This window comes from Elephas maximus, chromosome 13 (assembly GCF_024166365.1).
Source record: "Elephas maximus indicus isolate mEleMax1 chromosome 13, mEleMax1 primary haplotype, whole genome shotgun sequence".
NCBI lineage: Eukaryota > Metazoa > Chordata > Mammalia > Proboscidea > Elephantidae > Elephas > Elephas maximus.
Window position 1 is genome coordinate 39,050,897 of NC_064831.1, and position 24,974 is coordinate 39,075,870.

Below are 24,974 nucleotides of genomic sequence, written 5' to 3' on the forward strand. Positions count from 1 at the left end.
AAGTGCTCTTCATTAAATCTTCCCTCCTCTCATCTGTCGGCCGGCAAGTTTGCTGTTCGTTAATATCTGTTACAAGATGGGCAGGGAAAATGATGTTAGACAGCATTCCTTGTTAGCATTTTTTTTTTTAAAGTTAGGTGAAGCTAAAGGTCGAAAGTAATAACTAGCGAGTTTCTGGATCATTGGCTCCCTACCTGTTTTTTTTTTTTTTTTTTTTAAGTCTTATAATGGAAAATTTCAAACATAGAAGTAGAGAGTGTGAACCCATCACCCAGTTTTAACAATTATCAATTCATGACCAGTGTTGTTTTACCTATTCCTTTGTTCGACTTTCTCCCTCCCCCTAGATAATTTTAAAGCAAATCCCAGGCATCATTTTAAGAACTGACTTGAGAAAACCTATGTTGTTGTTATTTTCTTAATCCTAAGAAATTAGGCTCAGCTGCTTAAATTAGAATCATCTTCCCAAAAATAAAGGAGAAAAACAGTCCGCCAAAGTACACCACATAACCAGGCAGAAAAATCAATCTACTTAGCAGCTGGGATGGTTAGACCATGAGGTCCCTGGTCACTAATGCTGGAGCCTCAGCCCTTCTGCCCTTGTTTGTGCCCTCAGAGGGAGCACCTCTACTGAACCAGTCCCTTAGGTGGAACTTCACTGTAATTGCTAAAACAGTAGTTCTTTTACCGGTTTAACCTTAGAGTCCAGAAAATTCCATCTAAGTATCCAGAAGGCTATGAGTCTCCGTTGAGATAGTGTATGGACTGAGTGTTCTTAATGCCATTCTGTCTGACAAATGAGATGGAGCGAGAATCCTGGCCAAACCTGAGAGAATGGAAGGACTGAATACTTAGAAGACTGATAAGATCCTGATTTTTTATATTCCCTTCCCAGTACAAGCCTTGGTTCTGCAGGGAGCAGAGAGCCAGCTAATACGATCATTTGTAGATGAAAGTATATGGGGCATGATATCATAACAAGATCCCAAGGTTTAATGGAATAAAAAGAAGATCTACATCTTTTGACATGGACCATCACCCAGCCAGATGCTGGATAAGATCGAAATAGGAAAATGGAACTCTAGAGTAAGAATCGAATAGCTCCTGGCAGGTGAATTGGACAAGCTCAATGTTGTGTAACACCATGAACGTCAAACAGTGGCTGCCAAGAACACTCTCTTGGTTATTTGTTCTCTCTTTTCCCCATTAATAATTCAGTGCCAATGGGGTATAAGATTGCAGGCCTATAAGAAAAACTTCTCACACCTGGCTTGCTTTATTCCAAAAGCAAGGAAGCATTTGCCTGGATTCTCCTTGTCTCCATTACTAGAGCAAAAGCAGAAGTGGGAAAATCCGAGAAAGGTAGACTCGTGTCATGCTGTTCAGACCAACATTTAATTTGCCCAATTTTCAGAATCCGAAAAGCGAGCTATTTTTCTGTGATTTGGATAATGGCACTTGCAGTGTTTACTAAAAGATATATTCACTTTGAAGTGTCCAATATATTTCCTGTGCGATGGTTTGGATGCATGTCCTTAAATATTTATGATTCAGTAATAGAAATTGCACAAATTTGTAAAAGCATGATGCGCTGCTTCAGCTCATGCAATTTCCCCTTTACGTTTCTTTGGATGGCATACGAAAATAATGCTCTATTACTTTACTTAGAACACCGGATTAAACCCAAACCAAACCCATTGCCGTCCAGTCCATTCCGACTCAGGGCGACCCTATAGGACAGAGTAGAGCTGCCCCATAGGGCTTCCAAGGCTGTAGATCTGTATGAAAGCAGACTGCCACGTTTTTCTCCTGCAGAGCAGCAAGTGGGTTCAAACCACCAGCCTATCGGTTAGCAGCCTAGCGCTTAAGTCCTGACAGAAGCAACTAAGAAAAGAAACGGGAGAGCAAAGGAAATTGGGGATTTTGGAGCAGATCCACATATATTCTCTTTACCCTTTAGATTTACACACTGAGAGTTCTATTTCCAAAGAACAGAAGCTGCTACTTATTTTAAGGAGTCCCTTCAGTTAGGACATACAATTATTTTTTGGTGAAGTCAAGGCTGCTGGTGGTCCATATGGTGCCGTTGCAAATTTTTAAAAGATGCCCTTCTTCAGGACACTGCCATCTGCTGGGATACTGTCATAATAAATGTATAAATCTTTGATGTTTGTGATATAAATCATGCTCACTTAGGTAAGGTGCCTTTGTACAGTACACAGTCTGCACAACTGTCTGCAGCTGCCGTGACACAAATATTGACTTGAGAATAATTTCATTAGAAATGTATCTTTTTCAGCTTATCTTTGAGTTTTCATTTTTCAAAGAAATGAAAACTTATTCTTAAAAACATCCCTCAGATTATGAACAAGTTCTGTTCCAAAGTCTGTCTTTAAGCCGAATTTATACGTAAATCGGAACAGCTAGGTACGGTTCCTATCTAACATCAGTCAGATGTTTGTCTTAGCATATAGTATATAATATAAAGTACCTTTCTAGCATAAAAACATTAAAGAGACACTTCCAGATACACTAAAACATGTTTAACAAAATAATATAGTAATAATAATAATGTTTTGATATGTGTTGCAAAGTAGTGTCCCTTTGTTATTACGAACCACAGTATGTCTCTCACATTTTTCATATAATAGGCTTATGGGGTGTTGGTTTGGAATTACGGCATGTGTGTAAGTCGGTCATTCATAACCCAGGATTTCCTGTAGATAATTTTTTATACGTATAGGTTGAAACTGCTTTGTACGTTATTGCCATTTGACGTTTTTTTTTTTTTTTCCCTCCCCTTCTCAATTCACCAAGCCTTTCTCAGTACTTTTATCTAGTATATACTCCATTGTCCTGTAGATATTACCCTCTGCTATTTTTACTCCCATTCGTGACCGCCACACTGAACCATTATAGTTGAAACAATATGCCGCTAGAACTGCTTAGGGTCATGTCACTCTGAAGAGGCAAGTTTAAATGGCCTTTACAGAATCTGCAGAGAGCTGGGCCTTTCTTTTCTTCACTTCCCATGGGTACTCCCACCTTTATTTCTACTGGCTTGCCACAGTATTCGCAATGAATGAAGTGTAAATTTGTAAGTCGACTTCCAGAACCTATATTCTCCCTGGGGCAGCTTTGACAGATTACGTGGGGCGACATGGCCGGGAGGGCTGTGTGGTTAAGGTGCTGGCTTCAATCCTGTTCTTATTTGGAATTTTCTCTCAAGAGTATCTCCATGATTGTTACTAAGAATGTATCAAATATTCACGCCTTGACCTCTGTTTAAGGAGGAAACAGCCTCCCAGTTAACATTGCAGGCAAAGGGAATGTTACAAAGGACTGCCCCCTATTTCATTGGCATTCTCTACAACTTCCATATGATGTAGACTCTTGTGTTGCTGCAGAGCAATACTAAGTTAATCTGTCCTCTGCTCACCTCATCAGAATACCCGTTGTCTTTGTTTATGTAGAAAGTCAGGTCCCACCGGGAGATCCAGGTCCCTGCACAAGCTGACATTTTGCCTATCTGGACGTGCAGGACTGACTTCCTTGGTCTGAGGTTGGCCCAGGCTCCCTAGCCTGGCCTCCCCAGAGTGGAAGCCCTTGACAAGGCCTGGCATTGTGCTCTTGTCCTGAGAAGTTTCCTGGCTCCACAATAGATGAATGCTAGAGCTGCAGCAACAGGAACTTGTTCCTTGAAAACCTGGTGTTAGGTTGTACGCATTGGCCTGCCTTTAAGGCAACCTCAGATATAAGGCACTTGTACTTTTCAAAGGAGGAAATGAAAAACATGACATATGTATATATATAAAAAATTTTTTTTTTCCTGAGATGCTCTTATTTTTCTTCTACCATAGTTGGAGCAGCTCCTTTCTTCCATAACTTTCTGCCTTCTGAGGCTGGAGCTGACAGATACACTGGTAGGATCGTAATTTAGATACGGTCGTTCCTGCCCTGTGTCTTTACAACCATCTTCAATTATATAGTCCCTCAAGCTTACTCCTTAAAAAGATAAGAATCTCTTCAGAAATAAAGGATCCTGAACAGTAAAACTTAATCATTTTCTTTAAGTTTCAAAAATAACTTTATTTCCAGACAAAAAAAAAAAATTGTCATTGAGTCGATTCCGACTTACAGCAGAATAGAACTGTCCCATAGGGCTTCCAAGGAGTGCCTGGTGGATTTGAACTCCTGACCTTTTGATTAGCAGCCAAGCTCTTGACCACTTTACCACCAGGGCTCCCCCAGACAAGATAAACTAAAAAACCAAACCCATTGCCTTCAAGTTGATGCTGACTCCTAGTGACCTGTAGGAGAGAGTAGAACTACCCCATAGTTTCTAGGGAACGCCTGGTGGATTCAAGCTGCCGACCTTTTGGTTAGCAGCTGACCTCTTAACCACTATGCCAACAGGGTTTCCTCCCCCAGACAATACAGGAGAGCATAAAAAAAGCGGGGGAGGAACAACCATTTTTATAATCCTGCTGTGGAGCCCTGGTGGTGCAGTGGTCAAGAGCTCGGCTGCTAACCAAAAGGCTGGTAGTTCAAATCCACCATCTGCTCCTTGGAAACCCTATAGGGCCGTTCTGCTCTGTTCTGTGAGGTCACTATGAGTCAGAACCTACTCAACCTCACCTAACAACAACAACATAGGCCTGCTACCCAGAGAGAGCCACTGCTAAGGTGGTAGTGTGGATCCTTGCTGAATTTTTTTTGTCTATTTATATAGGTATACGTTTTTATAAAAATTTGGATCCTACTATAAATAGTTTTGTCATCTTCTCTTTTCAGTATATTTAAGAACATCTTTTCATGTCAGTAAACATAACCCACTATTATTCTTAAGGTTTGCTTAGTATTCAGTGTTTGCTTGTATCATTATTTATCTAATCAGTCCCTTATTAAAATTATTGGATATCAAAGGAGGTTTTTACACAAGTTGTTGCTATTAACATAAACAGTGCTGGGATAAAATGTTCTACACCTATCTTTGGATGCTTGGTGAATTTTTTTTTTCCTATAGAATAAATTCTAGAAGGGAACTGATGACTCAAAAAAGCACTCACATTTTTTCACTTTTGCTATGAATTGTCAAATTGATTTCCAAAAGGGTTGAATCTACAATTCTACCAAAAGCTAATGAGAGAGAAAAAAACAAAACCCATCGACATCAGATTGATTCTGACTCATAGTGAATCTATAGGACAGAACAGAGCTGCCCCATAGGGTTTCCAAGGTAGATCTGTACAGAAGCAGACTGCCATATCTCTCTCCTGCAGAGCAGCTGGTGGGCTCAAACCACTGACCTTTCAGTTAGCAGACGACCACTTTAATTGCTTTTCCACCAGGGCTCCTGGTGAGGGAGAAAGGGAGGACATATTTCTAAGGTCTGATGAATTTTACGCTTTATTATTTATTTTGGAGCCCTGTCGTTGGGTGCGTAAATATTTATTATGGTTATGTTTGTTTTTTTTATGTCCTCCTGGTGTACTGACCCTTTAATCACTATATAGTGTCCTTCCTTATCCTTTGTGGTGAATTTTTCTTTAAACTCTATTTTGTCAGGGATTAATATTGCCACTCCTGCTCTTTTTTGTTTGCTTGATATGTTTTTTTCCATCCTTTGAGTTTTAGTTTGTTTGTGTCTTTAAGTCTACGGTGTATCTCTTGTAGGCAGCATATAGACAGATCGTGTTTTTTTAATCCATCCTGCCACTCTCTGTCTCTCTGTTAGTGCATTTAGTCTGTTTACATTCAGCATAATTATTGATAGGTAGAAGTTTAGTGCTAACATTTTGATTTCTTTTTGTGTGTGTATGTTATTGATGGTTTCTTTGTTCCACTTAATTTTCTGTGCTGAGTCATTTTTCTTTCCGTATTTTCTTTTCATCTTTTTCATTGTCATTGGTTTTGTATTTGCTGAGTCTTTATGTTTTTCTTGTTTTTTATTTTGATGTGTAGGACTGTTAGTTTCCTTTGTGGTTACCTTAATATTTATCCCTATTTTTATAAGTTAAAAAAAAAAAAAAGTTTAAACCAATCTTTAATTCTTTATATCACCTTGACTTCTGTCTGTGAGGAAGATCTATGACTACATTATTTAGTCCCTCTTTTTTGTTTTAATGTTGTCATCTTTTACATATTGACATCTGTGTTTCCCTAATCCAGTGTTTTTGCTTTGTTTTATTTTTGTGACTTCCCTATCTGGGTTGATATCTGGTTGCTCTGCCCTGTGTCCTAGTCTTGGGTCGTTGTCTGATGTTATTGATTTTCTAACCAGACAACTCCCTTTAGTATTTCTTGTAATTTTGGTTTGGTTTTTACAAATTCTCTAAACTTCTGTTTGCCTGGAAATGCCCTAGTTTTGCCATCATATTTGGGAGGCAGTTTTGCTGGATATATAATTCTCGACTGGCAGTTTTTTTCCTTCAAGGTTTTATATATGTCATCCTATTGCCTTGTTGCCTGCGTGGTTTCTCTTGAGTAGTCTGAGCATAGTCTTATTGACTCTCCTTTGTAGGTGACTTTTTGTTTATCCCTAGCCGCTCTTAAAATGTTCTCTTCATGTTTGGTTTTGGCAAGTTTGATTATAATATGCCTTGGTGACTTTATTTTGGGACCTACCTTGTGTGGGGTTCAGTCGGCTTCTTGGATAGATATCTTCTCATCATTTATGATATCAGGGAAGTTTTCTGCCAACAAATCTTCAACAATACTTTGTATTTGCCATTATCCCCACCGTGTTCTGGTACTCCAGTCACTCATAGGTTATTCCTCTTGATAGACTCCCACATAATTCTTAGGGTTTCCTCAGTTTTTAAAAATTTTTTATCTGATTTTTCCTCAAATAAGTTGGTGTCAAGTGCTTTATCTTCAGTCTCACTAATTCTGCCTTCCATTGCCTCAATTCTGCTCTTCTGACTTTCTATTGAGTTGTCTAATTCTGAAATTTTATTGTTAGTCTTCTTGGTTTCTGTTTGCTTTCTCTATGGATTCTTGCAGTCTGTTAAATTTGTCATTTTTGCTCTTGTATAATCTTCTCAAGTTCCTCTATTGCTTTGTGTGTTCCTTGGCTTGTTCTGGATTTTGCCTGATCTTCCTGATCTCTTAAAGAGTTGTGTATGTTGATTTTTTTAATTCTGCCTCCTGTGATTCCAAGAAATTCTCTTCCTCCGGAAGGGTTCTTGATTCTTTGTTTTGATGGCTTGCTGAATCCATCATGGTCTGCTTCTTTATGTGATTTGATATTGACATTGTCTCTGAATCATCAATAAGTTATTATATTTATTTATTTTATGTTTGCTTACTGCATCCTAGCTTCTTGTTTTGATATGCCCATATAGGCTTGTTGTGTGAGCTAGTTTGATTATTGGCATATTTAAAGCCCTCACATCGTGTCTCTAGGTAGCTAGAGCTGTTACTAGGTATGTGAGCCCAGGAGTTCATTTACTTTTCTAGTGTGGATTCAGCTCAGGTGTCCAGGTCATCAGACACCAAGTGTGTGGTACAGCACTCACCTACAGTCCTAGACAGGCAGGGGTGATTGGAGTAGGTACATGTATCTGGCTGCAGAAGGGGGTCATGACCTGATGAAGGCAAGGGGCTGACTGCTGCCCCTGAGTATCTAGGTAGAAGGCATGTCACTGTTCCCTAGAGCACGCAGGTAGGTGGGTTTTGCAGCCAGACTATGGGCACCAAATAGTATTTGCTGTAAGGACTGGGAGTCAGCACTTATTCTTGGTCCCTTATTTCGGGTGGCTTGATGGATTGGGTGGAGCTACCAATCCTCAGGCCCCTTATGTAGGTTGGTGAGGACCCTGCCTAATGGGCAAGGCAGTGTCAAATGTCACAGATCTGCCACTCCCCCTTAAAGCAGATAGGCTTCAAGTATACACCCTGTCATACTCTGCTAATGAGGGCCTACACTGTTGAAATGGGCCCACACAGGTCTGTGTAGGGGTGAAAGGTAATTCAAAGTCCGTGGACCTCTTATGCCAGTGCCTAGACAGAGGGGCTGTGACTGCTCTGAGTTCCCAGCTTAGGGGAGCTGACAGATTATTTTTTTCCTGTTTGTTAATTTGTTCCCTTTCTGAAGCTGAAAGAATGGCTCAGGGCATGCGACAGATTCTAGTTCCAGCCTAGGGAGCACAGCAATCTCTGAAGCCAGACCGGGACCCAGAGCAGAGTGAGGAGGGGGCAGGTAAATAGGAGAGAGGTACTTCCCAAAAGGGTTGTTTTTTTTTTTTTTTTTGATCCGTGTGGTAGGTTAGATGCTTGTATTTGTCTTTCACTGATTGAATGTCGTTTCTTGCTGCTTCTGGAGGCTTGAGCAGACTCTCCATTCTCAACTTTGTCTGTGATGTTCAGGGCTCCTAGATTGTCATATATAATCGATGCATTTGTTTTTTCGGGTCTTTTTTGTAAGAGGGACCACAGGAAGCATCTGACTACTCCGCCATCTTGGCCCCGCCTCCTGTGCTTTATTATTTTTAAAAAACTTCTTAATTTAAAAATCGCATCTTATGATTAAAACCTTTGCATTTATTGATTCCTAATGGTTTTAAGCATTTTGTTCATGGGGAGGCATTTGTATTTCTCTTTTCATATATTATCCTTTACTGTCATTTATTATTTTGTTTGGTGGTTGGTCTGGGCTGGATTTTTTGCTTGGGTGTGGCACTTTGTTTTTATGAAAGATTTCAAAACAGTAGAAAGAATAATATAATAAATCATCCTACCCTTATCACCCACATTGAACAGTTACCAACATTTTGCCACACTCGCTTTACCAATCTTTTTTTTATTTTTTCTGTACTTAAAGCAAATCCCAAACCAGTCAAACCAAACCTGTTGCCGTCAAGTCGATTCTGACTCGTAATGACCCTATAGGACAGAGTAGAACTGCCCCATAGGATTTCCAAGGAGCAGCAAGTGGATTCAAACTGCTGACCTTTTGGTTAGGAGCAGAGCTCTTTAGCCCCTGAGCCCCCTGGGCCTGTTTTTGGTGTATACATCTCTAAAAAAAATAAGGATATGTTCCACATTACCATTTAAGACCTTACAAAATTAACAACATGTTTATTGGTTTTTAATTGCTAAGAAGATTGTCAACCGGCAAGTGCGTGGCCACATCAGTGTAATAGGAGATGAAGGAGACAAAGCTTATCTTTCTTGCCAGTTTTTTCAAGCCACTTCCAGAAATTAAGGAAGCCTGGTACCTGAATGGGAAGTGAAACAATGGAGCGACCTTGGTTCTCCCTGTGCCCACAAGCCCCATTTAGAAACTGACTGACTCTCCAATGCCAGCCTCAAATTTTAGATAAATACTTCAGCTGAACTTTGCCAGTTTGTCAAGATTAATTGAACTTTTATTCACTACAGTCCCACTTTCTTTGAAAATGTTTGAGTCCAACATGATCAATGACTAGGTTTCCAGGCCTAGTCCACTGGGGTTACAGGAGGTCTTTTTCTGTGATGCCTTTTTTAAGTTCAAATAAGGACCTTGCCGTTTTGGATGGCCAGGGTTGTCTTCATGGCAGGGACTGGCAGTTGTTTTTAATCGAGAACATTCCTCTTCATCCCAAGTGCCCTAAGCTGCCACCCAGGGGTCTTTTATAAAACAAAGAAAGAAAATCACCTAGGACCAACCCAACACCAAACCTGTTGCCATCGAGTCCATTCCGACTCATAGCAACCCTATAGGACAGAATAGAAGTGCCCCCATAGAGTTTCCAAGGATCAGCTGGTGGATTTGAACTGCCAGCCTTTTGGTTGGGAGTTGAGCTCTTAACCACTGCACCATTAGGGCTCCTCATCCAAGACAGGAGTCCTCATTTCTGTGATATTGAAGAGGGAATAATAGTATTCATGAGTACCACTGAAAATGTGTTTTCTTACTTTCTAGATTACCTTTTTCACTGACTACAGGAAAGTTAGTGAGAAAACTGGCCCTGATTTTTATGCCTTAAATATTAATATCTTGGCACATTTGGAGAAAAAGCAGCTATACCAGCTCTCATTCAAAAAGAAATTGAGGGCTCTAGCTGGAAGTTAGGAGGACCACATATAGTCCAAGGTCACATATACTGATTGCTATCAGGAACCCTGGTGGCACAGTGGTTTAACACTCAGCTCCTAACTAAAAGGTCAGTGACGGGAACTCACCCAGTGGTCCCACATGAGAAAAGACCCTAGCGATCCATTCCCATAAAGATGACAGCTTAGAAAATCCTATGGGGCAGCTCTACTCTGTTACATAGGGGTCGCTATGAGTCAGAAATGACTAAACAGCGCACAGCAACAACATACCAGAACAAATTGATATTCCCAGTGTTTTCTTCTTTATTTCAGTATTCATCATAATACTGATACACCTATATCGAATCCTGGTATTTATTTTTAAAAGTGTTCAAATTTAATTTACATAAAATCTATGAAACTAATTAATGCATTTTAAATGCAGTCAATGTTACAAAGCATAGATATGTAAATATATAAAAAGAAATATTAAATCTCTGTTATTCTATAATTAGCAAATTTATACTAATCAATAAAATATTTGAAAAAAATAATCACTACATAAAAATGAAGAAAATTTCAGTAATCCTGAAAATTGAAAATGAAATACTATTGAAGTTTTTTAAAACTGGATCCTTTAAAAAGAAAGTGTGGCAGTGTTTTTGTTGTTGAGTTCTAAGCATATATTCATGCAAGCTACTGGAAAGTACTTGAGGAAATTAGTAAGAAGACAGTTATAACTGATCCAAATATTTTCCACATTTTTCATCTTCAAATAATCCCATTTTAATTATTTGATATATTTGAGAAGCTTAAAAAAAAACTCCCCATGTTTGCTAGCAAGGACTGTAATCTGTTGATGTTAGCAAGCTCTAGTTTTTGTTCAGAGAAAACATGTCTGTGTTGTTCTCACTTCCCTTGGTTTCGATTATGCATACATGGAGATTCCTCATGGAAGCTACCCATGTCCACGTCAGTTCCATCATGTTCATATTCTACATGTTCAAAAAGTCTTCAAACAAGACTAGGACTTGATGTTGGAATCACTTGACTCTATTGACTCTCTTCTTGAGGGTTTTGGAGGCATGGAAGACTGCTTTCTCAACTAGTACATCTCGTTCACTTCAGAATATTTACACACTGTGTAACTCTTGTCACTGGGTTTTTAAAAAATATTGTCATGTTTCAAGGTCTGAATGACTCAGAGGTCAGATTTTTAAAAATACCAGTATGCTAGTTTTGGACAATCAAATATGTGGTGTTTCACTTCTGAAAAAAATAACGTTGTATTAAAATGCTGAAAACCAGTACTGCAGTGACTTAAACTGACAGTTAGGACTAAGTAGAGCTGAGGGAACATAGCCCTAAGGGTTCCATGGCCCCGGAGCTGAGGTCTGCTGGAGAGCAGGTTGTGGAGAAGAAGAGTATCAGCTCCACAGAACTTTTCCACCCCAGAGTGCTCTCCTTTTCAATCTGTAGGTTCTCAGATGGATCTAAGTCAGGAAATTTGTTCTTAAAATTTCCGTAAATTAAAATAAAAACTAACCCAAGAGCTTTGGGACATATATTACTCAGTTCTTGGAGAAGGTATGAAAGTCCTGTTCTATTGTATAATATATAGCTGAATAAGATAGCCAAATACTTCCACCATATATGTGTGTGTGTATATATATATATTTTTTTTTTTAATTCACTAAGGAAAAATTTGTCTAAGTTTGGATTGAAGTCAGACTATCACTTCAGGTTCATTTGGCTGAAACTGTTACATTTAACTGAATTTCATTCAACTCTGATCTATGAAGATCCTTATGGGTTCTGAGTAAAACCTCATTACAAAGCAGAGTCTTGGTTTTCTTTGTTTAGTTTGTATCTTTCTTTTCTATTTGCCATTCCCAAGTTTAGTCCTGCGAGTTACCTTAACTGTCTTTTTGAAGGAAAAAAAATTATTTCCCTCTGTTGCTCCTCTAAAACTATTGTGTCATTACTAAACATAACATTTTTTTTCCCTTAACTTTCTCTTATATGCTGTATCCTCTCCTCCTTTTTCATTTTCTTTTTGTTCTGTGTTGGTTTTTGCCATCAAAATGTGAATTCCCGTAACTTTTTGGGTTTTATGGTGACACACAGGGTGGGGTGGCTTTTAAATAGCTGGGCCTTCAGTTCTGCATGAAGTAGAGCTTCCTGTTGGCAATCAGATGTTAAAGGTGGAAATATTTGTGCCACAATCTGCACTTAGCAAAATGTATCACTAGTTAGGGCCATAATCTTTTATGAACTGTTTTATTATTTATTGTAAATCTTTTTTTTTTTTCCCGCGGCATTGTGCTACTAACCTCCAGTCTGCGCTGTCTGATGACTGGAATTGTCCAGTCACAGTGACGGCACTGTCCCTTCAGATTTCAGCCCTTAGATTTTCTGCAGGAGAAAAATAAAAATACCCATTTGGTGTCCATTTCACTTTTATCCAGGAAAGAAACTCGAATAGATAAAAGCTTGCAAGATCGATTCTAAATAACAAAAAACAGGAAAAGTAACAGAGGAATTGGGCGGTTCTAAGTCTATTGCAACAGCTTCCAGACTCTGCAGCTGAAAGTTTATGGACTATTTATAGGAATTAGCTCGGTCTTACAGGTTACCGGGGCCAGAGAGAATAGTTTGTCGTAGGTGGCGATTTTGTTCAGTGGAAATAAGTGATGGTTCTCTCCCCCATTTAGCTATCTGTTTCAGCCTCCTCCTGTACCAACTTTTTGCCAAAAACATTGACTAGAAATAAATCCGTTTCTTTGACAATTTAACTTTTGCCTTTTTCCATTTCCTTTGCTTACTTTCTAATGGCGAGGCCTTTTCATAGTAAGATGACTAACGTTTAGGCAGCTGGAGAGTCAGGAAACAAGGGCCATGGGCCATTCACAGACTGGCTCCTTTTCTGGAAGAATCAGTACCCGACTAAGTTACCAGTTGAAGGGCCCTGGACACTGCTTCAAAGAAGCATACATCGTTGAGTCTGATTTATTTTGTTTGCTCTCCTCCCTGGGAAGATGCAGACCGGGTCCATCCTGTTATCAGGCACCTCTGGAACTTCCTGCCCCACCACTGTCTCCCAACAATGATAGCCACTGTTCAGCATAAATGGGGGGCTGGACCCACCGCCACTTACCCTAGTGCTTTATCTGCAGCAGAGCTGGGCGTCAGCCAAGATCAAATGTGCCTCTGTGCCTTAAATCACCGTAAAACACAGGAGGAGAAAAAAAGCTTCAGGAGCACTGTCTCGACATTGCTGCTTGGCCCTGCCAGCCCAGTCTCTAAGTTACAGGTTCAGTGTCTTCTGTCCTCTCAGAACATGGGCGGAGAGAAAGATGGCCAACGTGTTTGAAGATCCAATCCCATCAAGCAAGCACATGCTATATAGGGTATGTTCCAAATTTGGTTTCTCTCCTCTCTCTCTTCCTGGAATGTAGATGTCAATTGGGTGGTAGAAAGAAAGATGCCTACATAGCATAGTGTCATGATGAGCTTCCTGTCTGCTCTGAAATAAAGGTTTATGAACATCTAATGACACCTTTCCTCTTCATTTAGGTTTAATAACAGGGAAATGCCTGTTCTCTGAAGCAGTGGTTACAGGCAATGGAGATTGTGATCTCACACCAAAGTTTAGGATCGCAAATTGACCAGGCCCATGGGTTACAGGAGCTTCGGGAAATTGGAGTATAGGTAGACTTTCAGACAGAAGTAAAAACTAAAATCATTCTCACTTTGTGTGTCTGTTGAAAATGTCTTCCTTCAGCTACGCGGGATTCTGCATACTGAAATGGCTGTTTCCCAAACCCTTTCATCCCTTCATCCTCAATCTCTTCCTTTTGCTCTGTCCATTCCGAGAAGGCTACATGGGTTTGTGTTATTGTTGTTAGGTGCCCTTGAGTTGGTACCAACTCACGGTGACCCTGTGTAGAACAGAATGAAACACTGCCTGGTCCTGCTGCACCATCCTCACAATCCTTGCTATGTTTGAGCCCATTATTGCAGCCACTGTGTCAGTCCACCTTGTTGAGGGTCTTCCTCTTTTTCGCTGACCCTCTATTATATTGTCTATCAATTCTGTGCCTCTGTTTATATTGTCTATGAATTCCCCATTACAGGCAGTGTAGCCTAGCGGGGTAGGGTGTGGACTGTGACACCAGCCTGCCTAAATTCAAATCCTGGCTCAGCTCTCTGGATGTGAGCAGGTTACTTAACTTCTCTGTGCTTCAGTCTCTTCATCTGTAAAATGGCTATAATACTAATGGTGACTTCCCCATAAGGTTGTTCTGAGGATTAAATGAAGTTAGTACTCACAAAGCATGTAAGAACAGTGCCAGATTTCTGGTAAGCAATATGTGTGTTATTTTTGTTGTTTTTTTATTGAGCATGTACTATGGTATGTATTAAGAACTTTAACATAAAATATCTCACTTAACCCTCCACCTCTTTTCCAATGATGAGACTGAGGCTAGAGAAGCTATTGACTTGCCAAAGGCCACTAAACTATGAAGTCACCAGTATGAAATTTAGAGTCAGATCCCCTGATCCCCAAGACTGCTAACGCTGAGGCACTCCCCCATCCCCGGCAAGAATGAATATAAAGTAGAGCAAGGTAGTGTGTGTCCGGCCTGAGCTTTGGTGCTCTGTTAATCTAATATGTTCTCTTTACAGATAAGACCTTACACCAGGCCTAAGCTGCCTTGACGTCTGAAAGTTTCTCCATTCATTCTTTGCCCCACAGAAGCATTGCTGGTCTTTTGTAGGTTTTAGTATTCACCATGGCTCCCTTCTAATTCTCTGTTCCGTCTAAAGAAATCTTTTCTTTTTTATACAGGATAAAGCTGGCATCCAGGGTAGAAAATTATTTGGAATGTTGTTTCCCTCAGTGATTGTCTCCTTTTCAACTCAATTTATTCTGAGCGTCTAGGTGATAATAGGGCTTCAGTCCTCACTGGGTGGAAATCTTCCTGCTGAAGAGAACATATGAAGAAGCAGAGCTAGCCTGTTTCCACCACTCGGTGAAACCTGGGAGACTTTCCCACGATATAGCATGGCTGCCTCGGCCTTGTTCACCTAGAAACTGTAGAGTTGGTTTTAAAGGTACCAGTGGGCTTTACCACAGGAGCCACACTGGTGCCAGCTGTGCTTGACTTCTAACTTAAAGACTGGTGATTCTAACTCACTCAGTGGTGCTGTGGAAGAAAAGCCTGGCAGTCTGCATACGTAAAGATTGTTGCGTTATATGCTGTCAATTTTGACTCAAAGCAACCCTATTGGACAGAGTAAAACTGCCCCACAGGGTTTTGAAGGCTGTAAATCTTTACATAAGCAGACTGCCACATCTTTCTCCCGCAAAGTGGCTGGTGGGTTTGAACCTTTTGGTTAACAGCCGAGTGCTTAACCATTGTGCCACCAGGGCTCCTTTGCTTGCTATAAAGTTTACAACCAAGGACATCTGATAGAGTAATTCTACTCTGTAACACCTGGGGTCTCTACAAGTTGAGACTGACTGTATGGCAACAAGTTTGTTTTTTTTTTAAATGTTCTTTTATGAGTTTTTCCTACTTTGTCTTTTAAACAACAACAGCATATATATATATGTGTGTGTGTGTGTGTGTGTATAGAGAGAGAGAGACTTAAGGAACTGGCTCACACAATGGTGGTGAGCTGGCACGTCTAAAATCCGTAGATGACAGGCTGGAGATTCCTTCCGTGTTGTGTCCTAAAATCCGTACGTCAGACAACAGGAAGAGTGGAGGCAAGATGTCTATTTATAATCTGCAGGCCTCATACACCCTAGGGAAGACGTCCTTTTTGCTCTTAAGGCCTTCAACTGATTGAACGAGGCCTCTTAAGACAACTGATTTTATCACATGTAGCTATGTCATAACAGCATCTAGACTAGCGTTTGACCAGACAAATGGGCGCCATAGCCCAGCCAAGTTGACTCATAAAATTAACCATCTCAGAGCCAGAGCCAGCTTTGCTGGCCATTATGTTCCCAGCGCCTCCCATTGGCCAAACCTTCCCAGAAGTCCAGGAAATACTCCTCATTTATGGAGGCCAACAAGCATTTGCTGTAGGAATAAGGGAATAATGGCAGTGCACACCTTCCTTTAGGGGTCCCCTTTCTAACCTCTTGGTGTCCCCAAAAGGGAGTCTCTAAATCTCAGGCAAAACAGTTCCAAGGGCTCCCCTGAACTCTGATTTGAGGGTAATTTCCCTAGTTAGAGTCACGGTGACGTGAGGGTGCGCTGTCTGACCTTCACTGTGTACCCATGAGCCAATCCATTGTGCTTCCCATGTGAACGTCCCCTCAGACACTCAGGGTGCCTCTGTCACCTTATTTATAAGCTTCAGAGCTGATGAGGTGGGAGTCGAGAAATCTCACACTCTGGGTTTTGCCGGGAATCCTCTAAGGCTTCTATCTCGTTGAAAGTTCTTTGATTCTAAGCAGGTGTTCCTGGTTTTGTTTTTAAAGGAACAAGTTGGGATTAACCTTATCACCCCAGCAGTCATCTAGCCAGGGCTGACCTTTTCATCATTTTGCAATGGATTCAACACAAAGAACCTCCAGTTTTTGTCAGCTTATGAGGAAAAGTTGATTAATTTATGCTCCAGAGATATAAACAAAACATAAGTAAAAGTAGCTCACATTTACTGAGCATTTACTATGTGCCCAGCCCTCTGTAAAGCTTGTTACATGGACTATCTTATTCCATCCTCACAGCTCCCCTGTGAGGTGTGGATGCTGTTATCATCCCATTTCATAGACAGGAAATGAAGGCTCAGAGATGCTAAGTAACTTGTGCAAGGTCACACAGCTGCTAAGTAGTGGAGCTGGGATTTAAACCCAGAGCTGCCCATTCTCGAGGGAACACATGGTCTTAGCCATCAGACATACCTCTCCCCTCCAGTTCTCCACTCCAGTCATCTACTTACCAATTCAGTGTTTAAGGCTATTTAAATTGTTTGGTGCTTAAGATATAAATAAAAACCATGCTATACAAAGTGACATTAATTCTAGCCTAACAGTCATGTAAAACCATATTGTTTATCAATCCGTTTTACTTCATTTTTTTTATGCATCTTCCATTTTCACTGTAATATTTCCTTTTTAATATTTAATAATAGTAATCATAGCCTGTTCAGAAAAGGCAGGCTTAGAAAAGCAGCACCAATCGTGGGAGCCCTAGGCTCGTGTGCCTTTACATCTGTTCCTTTCCCTGATCTGTTCCTTGTTGCAGGGGGCTGACCTCTGCAGCCTGTGTTGCCTGGACTCTGGGGAAGGTTTGGCCAAGGGGAGGCCCTGGTGGGAAATGGTGGGGGCGGGGGGAGGTTGAAGGAGGAGCTCGGGTATTTCTGGCCTTTCTCTCTGTCTCCTGCAGCAGCTGTATCCCCCACAGGGCTCTGCTGACCACCTCCTTTTGTCCCTCCAGCCTCAGGGTGGTGGTGGCTTCCTGCTGTTCCTGAGCTGCATTACTGTCCCCAAGGACCTTCTATGGCCTGTGTCCCCAGTTCCCTTGATTAAATTCCTTCTTTTATTTGATTTTTTTTTATTATGCTTTAGGTAAAAGTTTACAAACCAAATTAGTTTCTCATTAAACAATTGATACGCATATTGTTTTGTGACATTGGTTGCCAGCCCCACAATGTGTTAACACTCTTCCCTTCTGGACCTTGGGTTCCCCGTTTCCATTCATTCAGCTTTCCTGTCCCCTCCTGCCTTCTCATCCCTGCCCCTGGGCTGGCATGCCCATTTGGTCTCATATACATAGGTTGAGCTATGCGTATTATTGTTTGTTTTATGGGTCTGTCTAATCTTTGGCTGAAGGGTGAACCTCAGGAGTGACTTCAGTACTGAGTTAAAAGGGCGTCTGGGGGCTATATTCTTGGGGTTTCTCCAGTCTGTCAGACCAGTAAGTCTGGTCTTTCTGTGTGTGTGTGTGTGTGTGAGTTTAGATATTGTTCTACGTTTTTCTCCAGCTCTGTCCTGGACCCTCTGTTGTGATCCCTGACAGCAGTCGGTGGTGGTAGCCGGGCACCATCTAGTTGTGCTGGGCTCAGTCTCGTGGAGGCTCTGGTAGTTGCGGTCCATTAGTCCTTTGGACTTACCTTTCCCTTGTGTCTTTGGTTTTCTTCATTCTGCCTTGCTCCAGACGGGGTGGGGATTGAATTCCTTCTGTTGTAAATAAATAAAACCAGTTGCCGTTGAGCTGGCTCCAACTCATGGCAACCCCATGTGTGTAAGAGTAAAGCTATCACCTACAGGGTTTTCAGTGGCTGATTTTTTTGGAAATAGATCACCAGGCCTTTCTTCTGAGGCACTTCTGGGTGGACTCAATCTGCAATCTTTTGGTTAGCAGCTGAGCACGTTAACTGTTCACACCACCCAGGGACACCTGGTAAATAAATCGGACTGTCCATTATTCCAGGTTGGGCTCAGATGGGTACCTGAGTATTTTCAAATTCCCAGTACTTATTTCCAGTTTCCTTCAGAGGCATGGAAGATATGCTGTGATTGGGTTAACACCCTCTCATTAAAAGCATCTGAGTCCTTTGTGTTCCCTGTGGCAGTGGTACTAGCTGATATCCTCAACTAGGGTGTCTAGGATCCCTGGTGCTAATCTTGCTGAGTGTCACTAGGGGAGCTTAGGCTCACTGAAGTCAGGGCCTCAGTTTCATGTAAAACAAAGGTGCTCCCCGGGGTCCTTTCTGGTAGCCCCATTTTCTGACATTAGCTCCTTCAGAACTGAGACAATTCTAGAGTGCACTTTCCGTTCCCGTGGGGACAGTGAGTTGTTGCCTTCGGTTTCATGGCCCCTGACTCCAGCCAGCTGCCCTTCTGATGTGGTCTGTGGGTCCCTGAGGGCTCAGGTGACAAAATGTGGGTGAACTGGGGCAAATCCACCCACACTGGGAAAACCCGCGGGCAGGCCCTTTGCCATTCAGACCCCCACGGTCAGTCTTCAACTGGGCTTAGCATATATTCACAGGAAGTATAGAGAAAGAGGAAAATGTATCGCTCTGCTGTCCTGGTCTCTGGATTTAACAGTGTTTCAAAGATGGTATTTCATATATTCACCCTAAGTATAACACCAATAGGCAAAACGTACAGATGGCACTTGTCCGATGTAATATATTTTCTTTCTCCATTTTAAGCGCTATCATCTTAGACTCTCTAAACATCGTTTTCTTAAAATACCTTATCCAGCATTTGTGTGTGTATGTATATTTGGGGCCAGATGCTCTGGGTATCTTAAATAACTTGCATTTACTAAACCTCGCTCCTCCTCCCCCACCCCCAGCCCTTTCTTTTCAGAAGATACCTTTAGACAATCACCATTCACCTCCAATTCAAAAGACCTGCTGCCTGTCCAGTCTGTGCTTCACGGAAGAATGTCAGCTCCAGGTATGGACACGTTCTTGACTGCGCTTCTGCTATCAGGGGCTTAAAAACCGCTTTTCTGAAATGTGTGAATTTTCAGATGTTTGCAGCCTGTGTATTGTAGTTCTCCATGCAAAGCTAGGGTTTTAAAAAAAAAAGAGGGAGAAAACTCAATTTAACCAGCCACAAAAGTTTATGGAAATAAAATGTAGACAGTAATAAACCTCTTCATCTTTGCTTTAGGAGCTTATTGTTCTTCCCCTGCTGATAGTTCCTCTGTAGGGTGAATTTCTTTTTTCTTTCAAACAGCGAAGTAGAACCAGGAGATAGTTCGCTGCACGTGTTGTCAGTATTTCAGGCAGGCAGCCAGGAAGGTATGGGAGAGAAGTTGGGAGAGCAGGAGTCCCCAGCAGGGAAGGCGGTGATCCCAGTTGGGTGTGGGCCGCCACAAAGACCATGCTGGTTTCCATGGAAGCAACACAGCTCATGAGGACAATCTTGCCACCTAGATTTCATCCCTCTTCTTAGCCTTAGTACCTGGTTTGTATCCATCTAACACTCCTTTTTTTGCCATCTCAACCACCAATGCAGAGTTTCTTATCCATTCTTCCTTTTTCACTTCTCCTTTCGAGGGTTAAAGCAAAGATGTGCTTATTTTCCCCTTATCAACATCATGGGCATCCCTCAGAGTTAATTGTGAAATGGGAACATGTGAGAACCACCACTGCACTGCAGCTCACACTCCATTCCCTCCTCACCGCCATCCAGCAGCTAGAGAACCTCCTGCTAGCTGTTCCCTTTGTTCCCAGCTATTGACCAGATTTTAGAAGCACTCAGTGGCCTCCATATCCATGCACTTGTCCTGGAGAGCAGAGCGAGAGACCCAGGCTACATGCTACAGGTGGGGCCCTTACTAGGTTGTTGCCCTGTAGCCCCTTCAAGAATAAAGCCCAAGAGTCCTCCGTGGACCCAAGGAGCCTTGGATCCCAGATGGCTGTAGATCTGATTATCTTGCAATTAAGAAAGAGTCAAGTATCACTTTCTGAAATATTGTCTTGGAGTGCTAGAGGTCATTAGAGGTGGCGTATGACAAGCAGACGGGAAAAGCAGCTCTTTGTTTGTTGTTTAATCTTCGGATGGTATATCCCTCTCTTCTCATCTCCACACATCCAGGCCAAGAGTCCGGGTACCTGCATGCTTTTCAGCTTTGCAGGGCTCTTCTGTTCAAACACCAGAAATAACATGCTTACACAAAAACACACTGCATAATAGCTGGTTCTAGAAGTGTAAAGACACCGCCTAGTTTATGTCTTCGCTCTCAAACTGGGGCTGTTTGAACTACCGTTTACTCCCACAGTGTTGTTTTCAATAGCCATCTCCCGAGTCTCAGAATTATTGCCCTGCTGTTAAGTTGACGGATGGTGACTTTCTAATGTCAAAATAACTGTCTAGGAATTGCTTGTCGGAGTGCTGTGACCCATACGGCCAGCATCCCATGATGTATGTGCAAACCTTGAGTTGGTGGCTTCATGTTTGGTTTGGCTGTATTTAAAGAAAGGGCTTTATTGGTCAAGTTAACTTGACTGCAAAGAGTGATACAGTGTATGTTTTACTGTGCATAGGGGAATTTTCTATGATTTGCTTGATAGGCTGATACTACAAATTAGATAAACTCACAAGAGCTTAAATGCTAAACTGTTGTATTTTTGAGGGGTCAGCAATAACTGGGATTTGTGCAATGTAAATCCACCATTCTAAAAGATAACCAATCTCCTGAACATCCATAAAGCCTGTCTGTAGGCAGAGGATAAGCAAAATGACTCTATTTACATTTTGCAAAAGTAGATAGCTGAAGAAAGACTTTTTCAAGAAAAATAAGCAAGCTGAAAATACTTTGGAAATGGAGTTAAAAATCAGAAAAAATGGAAAATGATAGGGACAGCCTTATGATCGTGAAGGTCCCCGTAATCTGAAGAGATATTCTGTAAGGAAAGCCTCAATAATTTGGACTAATTGTAGAGAAGACCAGTCTGAATTAACAAAAGTTTCCAGTTGCAAAGCTTTGAAGGAAAACAGTTCTTTCACGTATAGGGCCATGATAAATGTCTTATTTTAAACCCTCTACGGGACCCCAGTCGCTTATCCACGGTTCTGAAATCCACAGAGCTCTACAAACCAAATTCTTAAATTACTTGGTGGCAAAACCTAATGAGGAAGCTCTTCATAGGCTTTATTTATTACACCAAGAGGGAAATACATACATGTTGTGGCAGAAATATCAGTGTGCTTGATTCTGAGTGCTGCCCCGGGCCTCTAGGAGTGTTACGGAAAATACGTTTTATGCACCATATTATTTTTCTAACATTAGAAAAATTATGAATCCCAAAACACATCTTGTCCCACAGGTCTCAGATCGATAAAGTGGACCTACACTGACTCTCAAGGAGCCCTGGTGGTGCAGTGGTTAAGCGCTCAGCTACTAACAAAAAGGTCAGCAGTTAGAACCCAACAGCTACTCCATGAGAGAAAGATGTGGCAGTCTGCTTCCGTAAAGATTTACAGCCTTGGAAAGCCTATGGGGGCAGCTCTGCCCTGTCCTGTAGGGTTGCTATGAGTCAGAATCAACTCCACGGCAACGGGTTTGGTTTGGTTTATTGACTCTGCTAAAAGCTGTGCTGGGAGCAAGGAAGTTGAAGCTAGAGTTGAGGATCTTGACATTCTGGGGTAAAAGAGTCATGGATTCTAAGAAAAAATTTTGGAAGCAGATTGCTGAATTCTTGAAGAGGACCAGGACAAGAAACTAGAGCCCAACAGGGATGGTCTAATTCTGGGGTGGCATTGTTAAGGAGGGCCTGGGTAGCTAGGAAAGGAGGGCATGACTGGAAGAAGCAAAGGGCCAGTTGAATGGCTTAGGGTGGGGGTGGAGGTGGGGGGACTCGTTAGCTTTGCTGTAAAACTAACCTAACCATTTGCCGTCCAGTCAGTTCTAACTCATGGTGACCCCATGTGAGTCAGAGTGGAGCTGTGCTCCACAGGGTCTTCAATGGCTGATTTTTCAGGTCACTAGGCTTTTCTTCTGAAGTGCCTCTGGTTGGGCTTGAACCTCCAGCCTTTCAGTTAGCAGCCAAATGTGCCCCCCAGACACTCCAGCTTTGCTATAAGCTGGTTGAATTAGGGAATGACATTGCCTCTGCAGGAATGGGAAAGCCTGGAAGGTGACACCTGGCTTTAGTGACCAGGTCAGAAATAATTTGCAGTCAACATGACAGTTGTTAGTATGTAAACAAAAGCCTCAGAGTCCTTAGAAATCTTCTCTTAGTTTAAACATTACTTCCATAATATTATTCATACTCTTCTGTGTACTTAGCAAACCTTGTCTTTCCGCAGATAATGCAAAGATAAATGTCGGTCCAGATAATTATCTCAGATTCCCGATTAGTGGAGACCAAATTAGTAAGTTCAGCGTACCTAGTTCCAGTCTAAGAAATCCCTGGCAAATGCTAAAATCTCATTGCACTATTTCAGGGGTGTGTGTGTGTGTATATATGTGTATCTACCTGCATATCTTCTATCAGTGGGATGAAATTTCTTCCGCATGCCATAGAGCAGGGGAGATGTACCGGATGAGAGTACCAGTTGAAGCCTAACAGCTCCCGGGCCAGGAGGGCTCATGGTAGATTCCATGTGGTAGATTGTGTTTCAGGCCTGTTGGAGAGTGAAGTAAGCAGTAAGGAGGCTAGCAAAGTGGGGAGAGATTAGTAGAAACGTGGACTGTGAAGAAATCTAGAATAGCACAGTTAACGAGGCATTTGCCTTTCGGCAGATGGTATCTGAGACACACAGCTGCCACCCTCCCAGGGAAACAGAATAAACACAGTTGCCAGTGTTTCTAGATGACTTTTCTGAGAACCAGAGAATGCTCATGAGCAAAGACGTAACATTTTTACCTGCTGCTATTGTCTTAGGGATAACATCAGGGATCCTTAATAAAATGATGACTTAAAAGCTACTGTCACCTTCTGTCGGAGGGATGTGGGCGAAGCATATCCTTAAAGCCATGAATAGATTAGTGAGTGCACCCTGGGTAGTGGTGTTGCCAATGGTGATTTCGCAAAAGAAATCGAAGTACCTTCCTGTTACAGAGGAGATAGAAATTATGGACCTGGTATAACTTAATGTGCTTTGTTTAATTTGTTGTTGTCACCCTGTAGAAGATTTACCTTAATAGAAGAAGGACTCCGAGGTCAGATGTGTTTTAGGGCAGGTCGGGTGATTCTGTATTGAGTAGAGCCATGACCATCTTACCTGCAGCGGTGTATGTTTTCTCCTGGTCTTCCTGTAAGCAAAGGCTTTTAATAGAATATAATACAATTTTAATAGAATTGTTTGTAAACAATGTGGAGCTTCAATTCTGTTTTGCTACAATTTTGAAGTCACAGTATGTTTGTTCTGTATTAAACCAAAAAACAAAAATGCAGCTAGGGCGCCTGTGAAGGAAAATGTGGGTCTCCGTGGAATTCTTCCATAGTGTTTGGAGTCACCAATGTTTCTGTTTTATTTTAGATTGAGCTTGGAGTTAGAAGACATAAAACCTGTCAACAATTTTATTTGTTAATTCTTATCCCCATTATTTGCTAACTTGTTTTTAAAAAAAATTTTTTTTTTCTTCTTTTTGTTTACAATAAACAAGGGGAAAAAATACAAGCGTTCCTCACAAAGACAAGCTACTTTTGGCCAGCATGGGGATAATTTAGTTCCTTTTAGGACTCAGTACGACAATCAGGATTTGATGTCAAATAAAAGACTGGTTTGGAATCGTCTACTTTGTCCCCAGGCCAATTCTTGATCCATTTTCCCCTCTCTGTTTCTGCCCTTCAATCTAATATAAGTGGTACCATGTCATATACTTTTCTGAAATCTAAACAAATGACACCCTGCATTAGGGTGCTGCCAGTAGCTAACTCTTAGCCTGCCGTGCTATGGGCCAGATATGAATTGCCCTTTTAAGACAGCTGGCTTAAAAGATATGTCCTAATGGGTACATATCACCTTCATTTATGTTAAGACTTCGCAACTTAGGCCTTGAGAAAGAAACATAAAGCTATCCCGGATTACAGCAAAGTGTTTTCTTCAATCCTTTCTCAAACACAACAGATTCTTTTTAAACTCAGACTAAGCCGTAGATAAACAGTAGAACACTGGGTGTTGGTATGTGTCATTTTGTCAGTTAAACTCCTTCTTGATGAAATCACTTCACTGTCTACAGAGGAGGAAGCTAACAGTTATCACACCAGTTGCTGTACAGTTGATTCTGACTCATACAACCCCATATGTATTAGAGTAGAGCTGCGCTCCTTAGGGTTTTCAGTGGCTGATTTTTCAGAAGTAGAATGGGAGGCCTTTTTTCCAAGGTGCCTCTGGGTAGAATCAAACCTCCAGCCTTTCGGTTAGCAGTTGAACACGTTAACCATTTGTACCACCCAGTTGTATATGTTGGTACAGGGAGCAGTTAGAGTCTGGTGTAGGGGCTCCACTTGTAAAATTCTGT

General features: G+C 41.5%; 1 protein-coding gene and 1 long non-coding RNA gene across 9 annotated transcripts in view; one reads left to right on the forward strand and one right to left on the reverse strand.

The window, feature by feature from the left end:
* ZNF827 (zinc finger protein 827) overlaps positions 1-24,974 on the forward strand; it is a 204,967-nt gene that overhangs the window by 120,501 nt on the left and 59,492 nt on the right. For all 8 annotated transcript variants that reach the window (XM_049905426.1, XM_049905427.1, XM_049905425.1 and 5 more), the window contains one exon: positions 19,347-19,450. In XM_049905426.1, coding sequence (XP_049761383.1) covers positions 19,347-19,450 — 104 coding nt within the window. The remainder of the gene's footprint in view (positions 1-19,346; positions 19,451-24,974) is intronic.
* On the reverse strand, positions 17,710-23,847 carry LOC126087746 (uncharacterized). The gene is made up of 3 exons (XR_007519837.1): positions 22,984-23,847; positions 19,389-19,564; positions 17,710-18,220 (listed from the first exon to the last, which is right to left on the reverse strand). It is a non-coding gene; the product is annotated as an uncharacterized LOC126087746 (long non-coding RNA).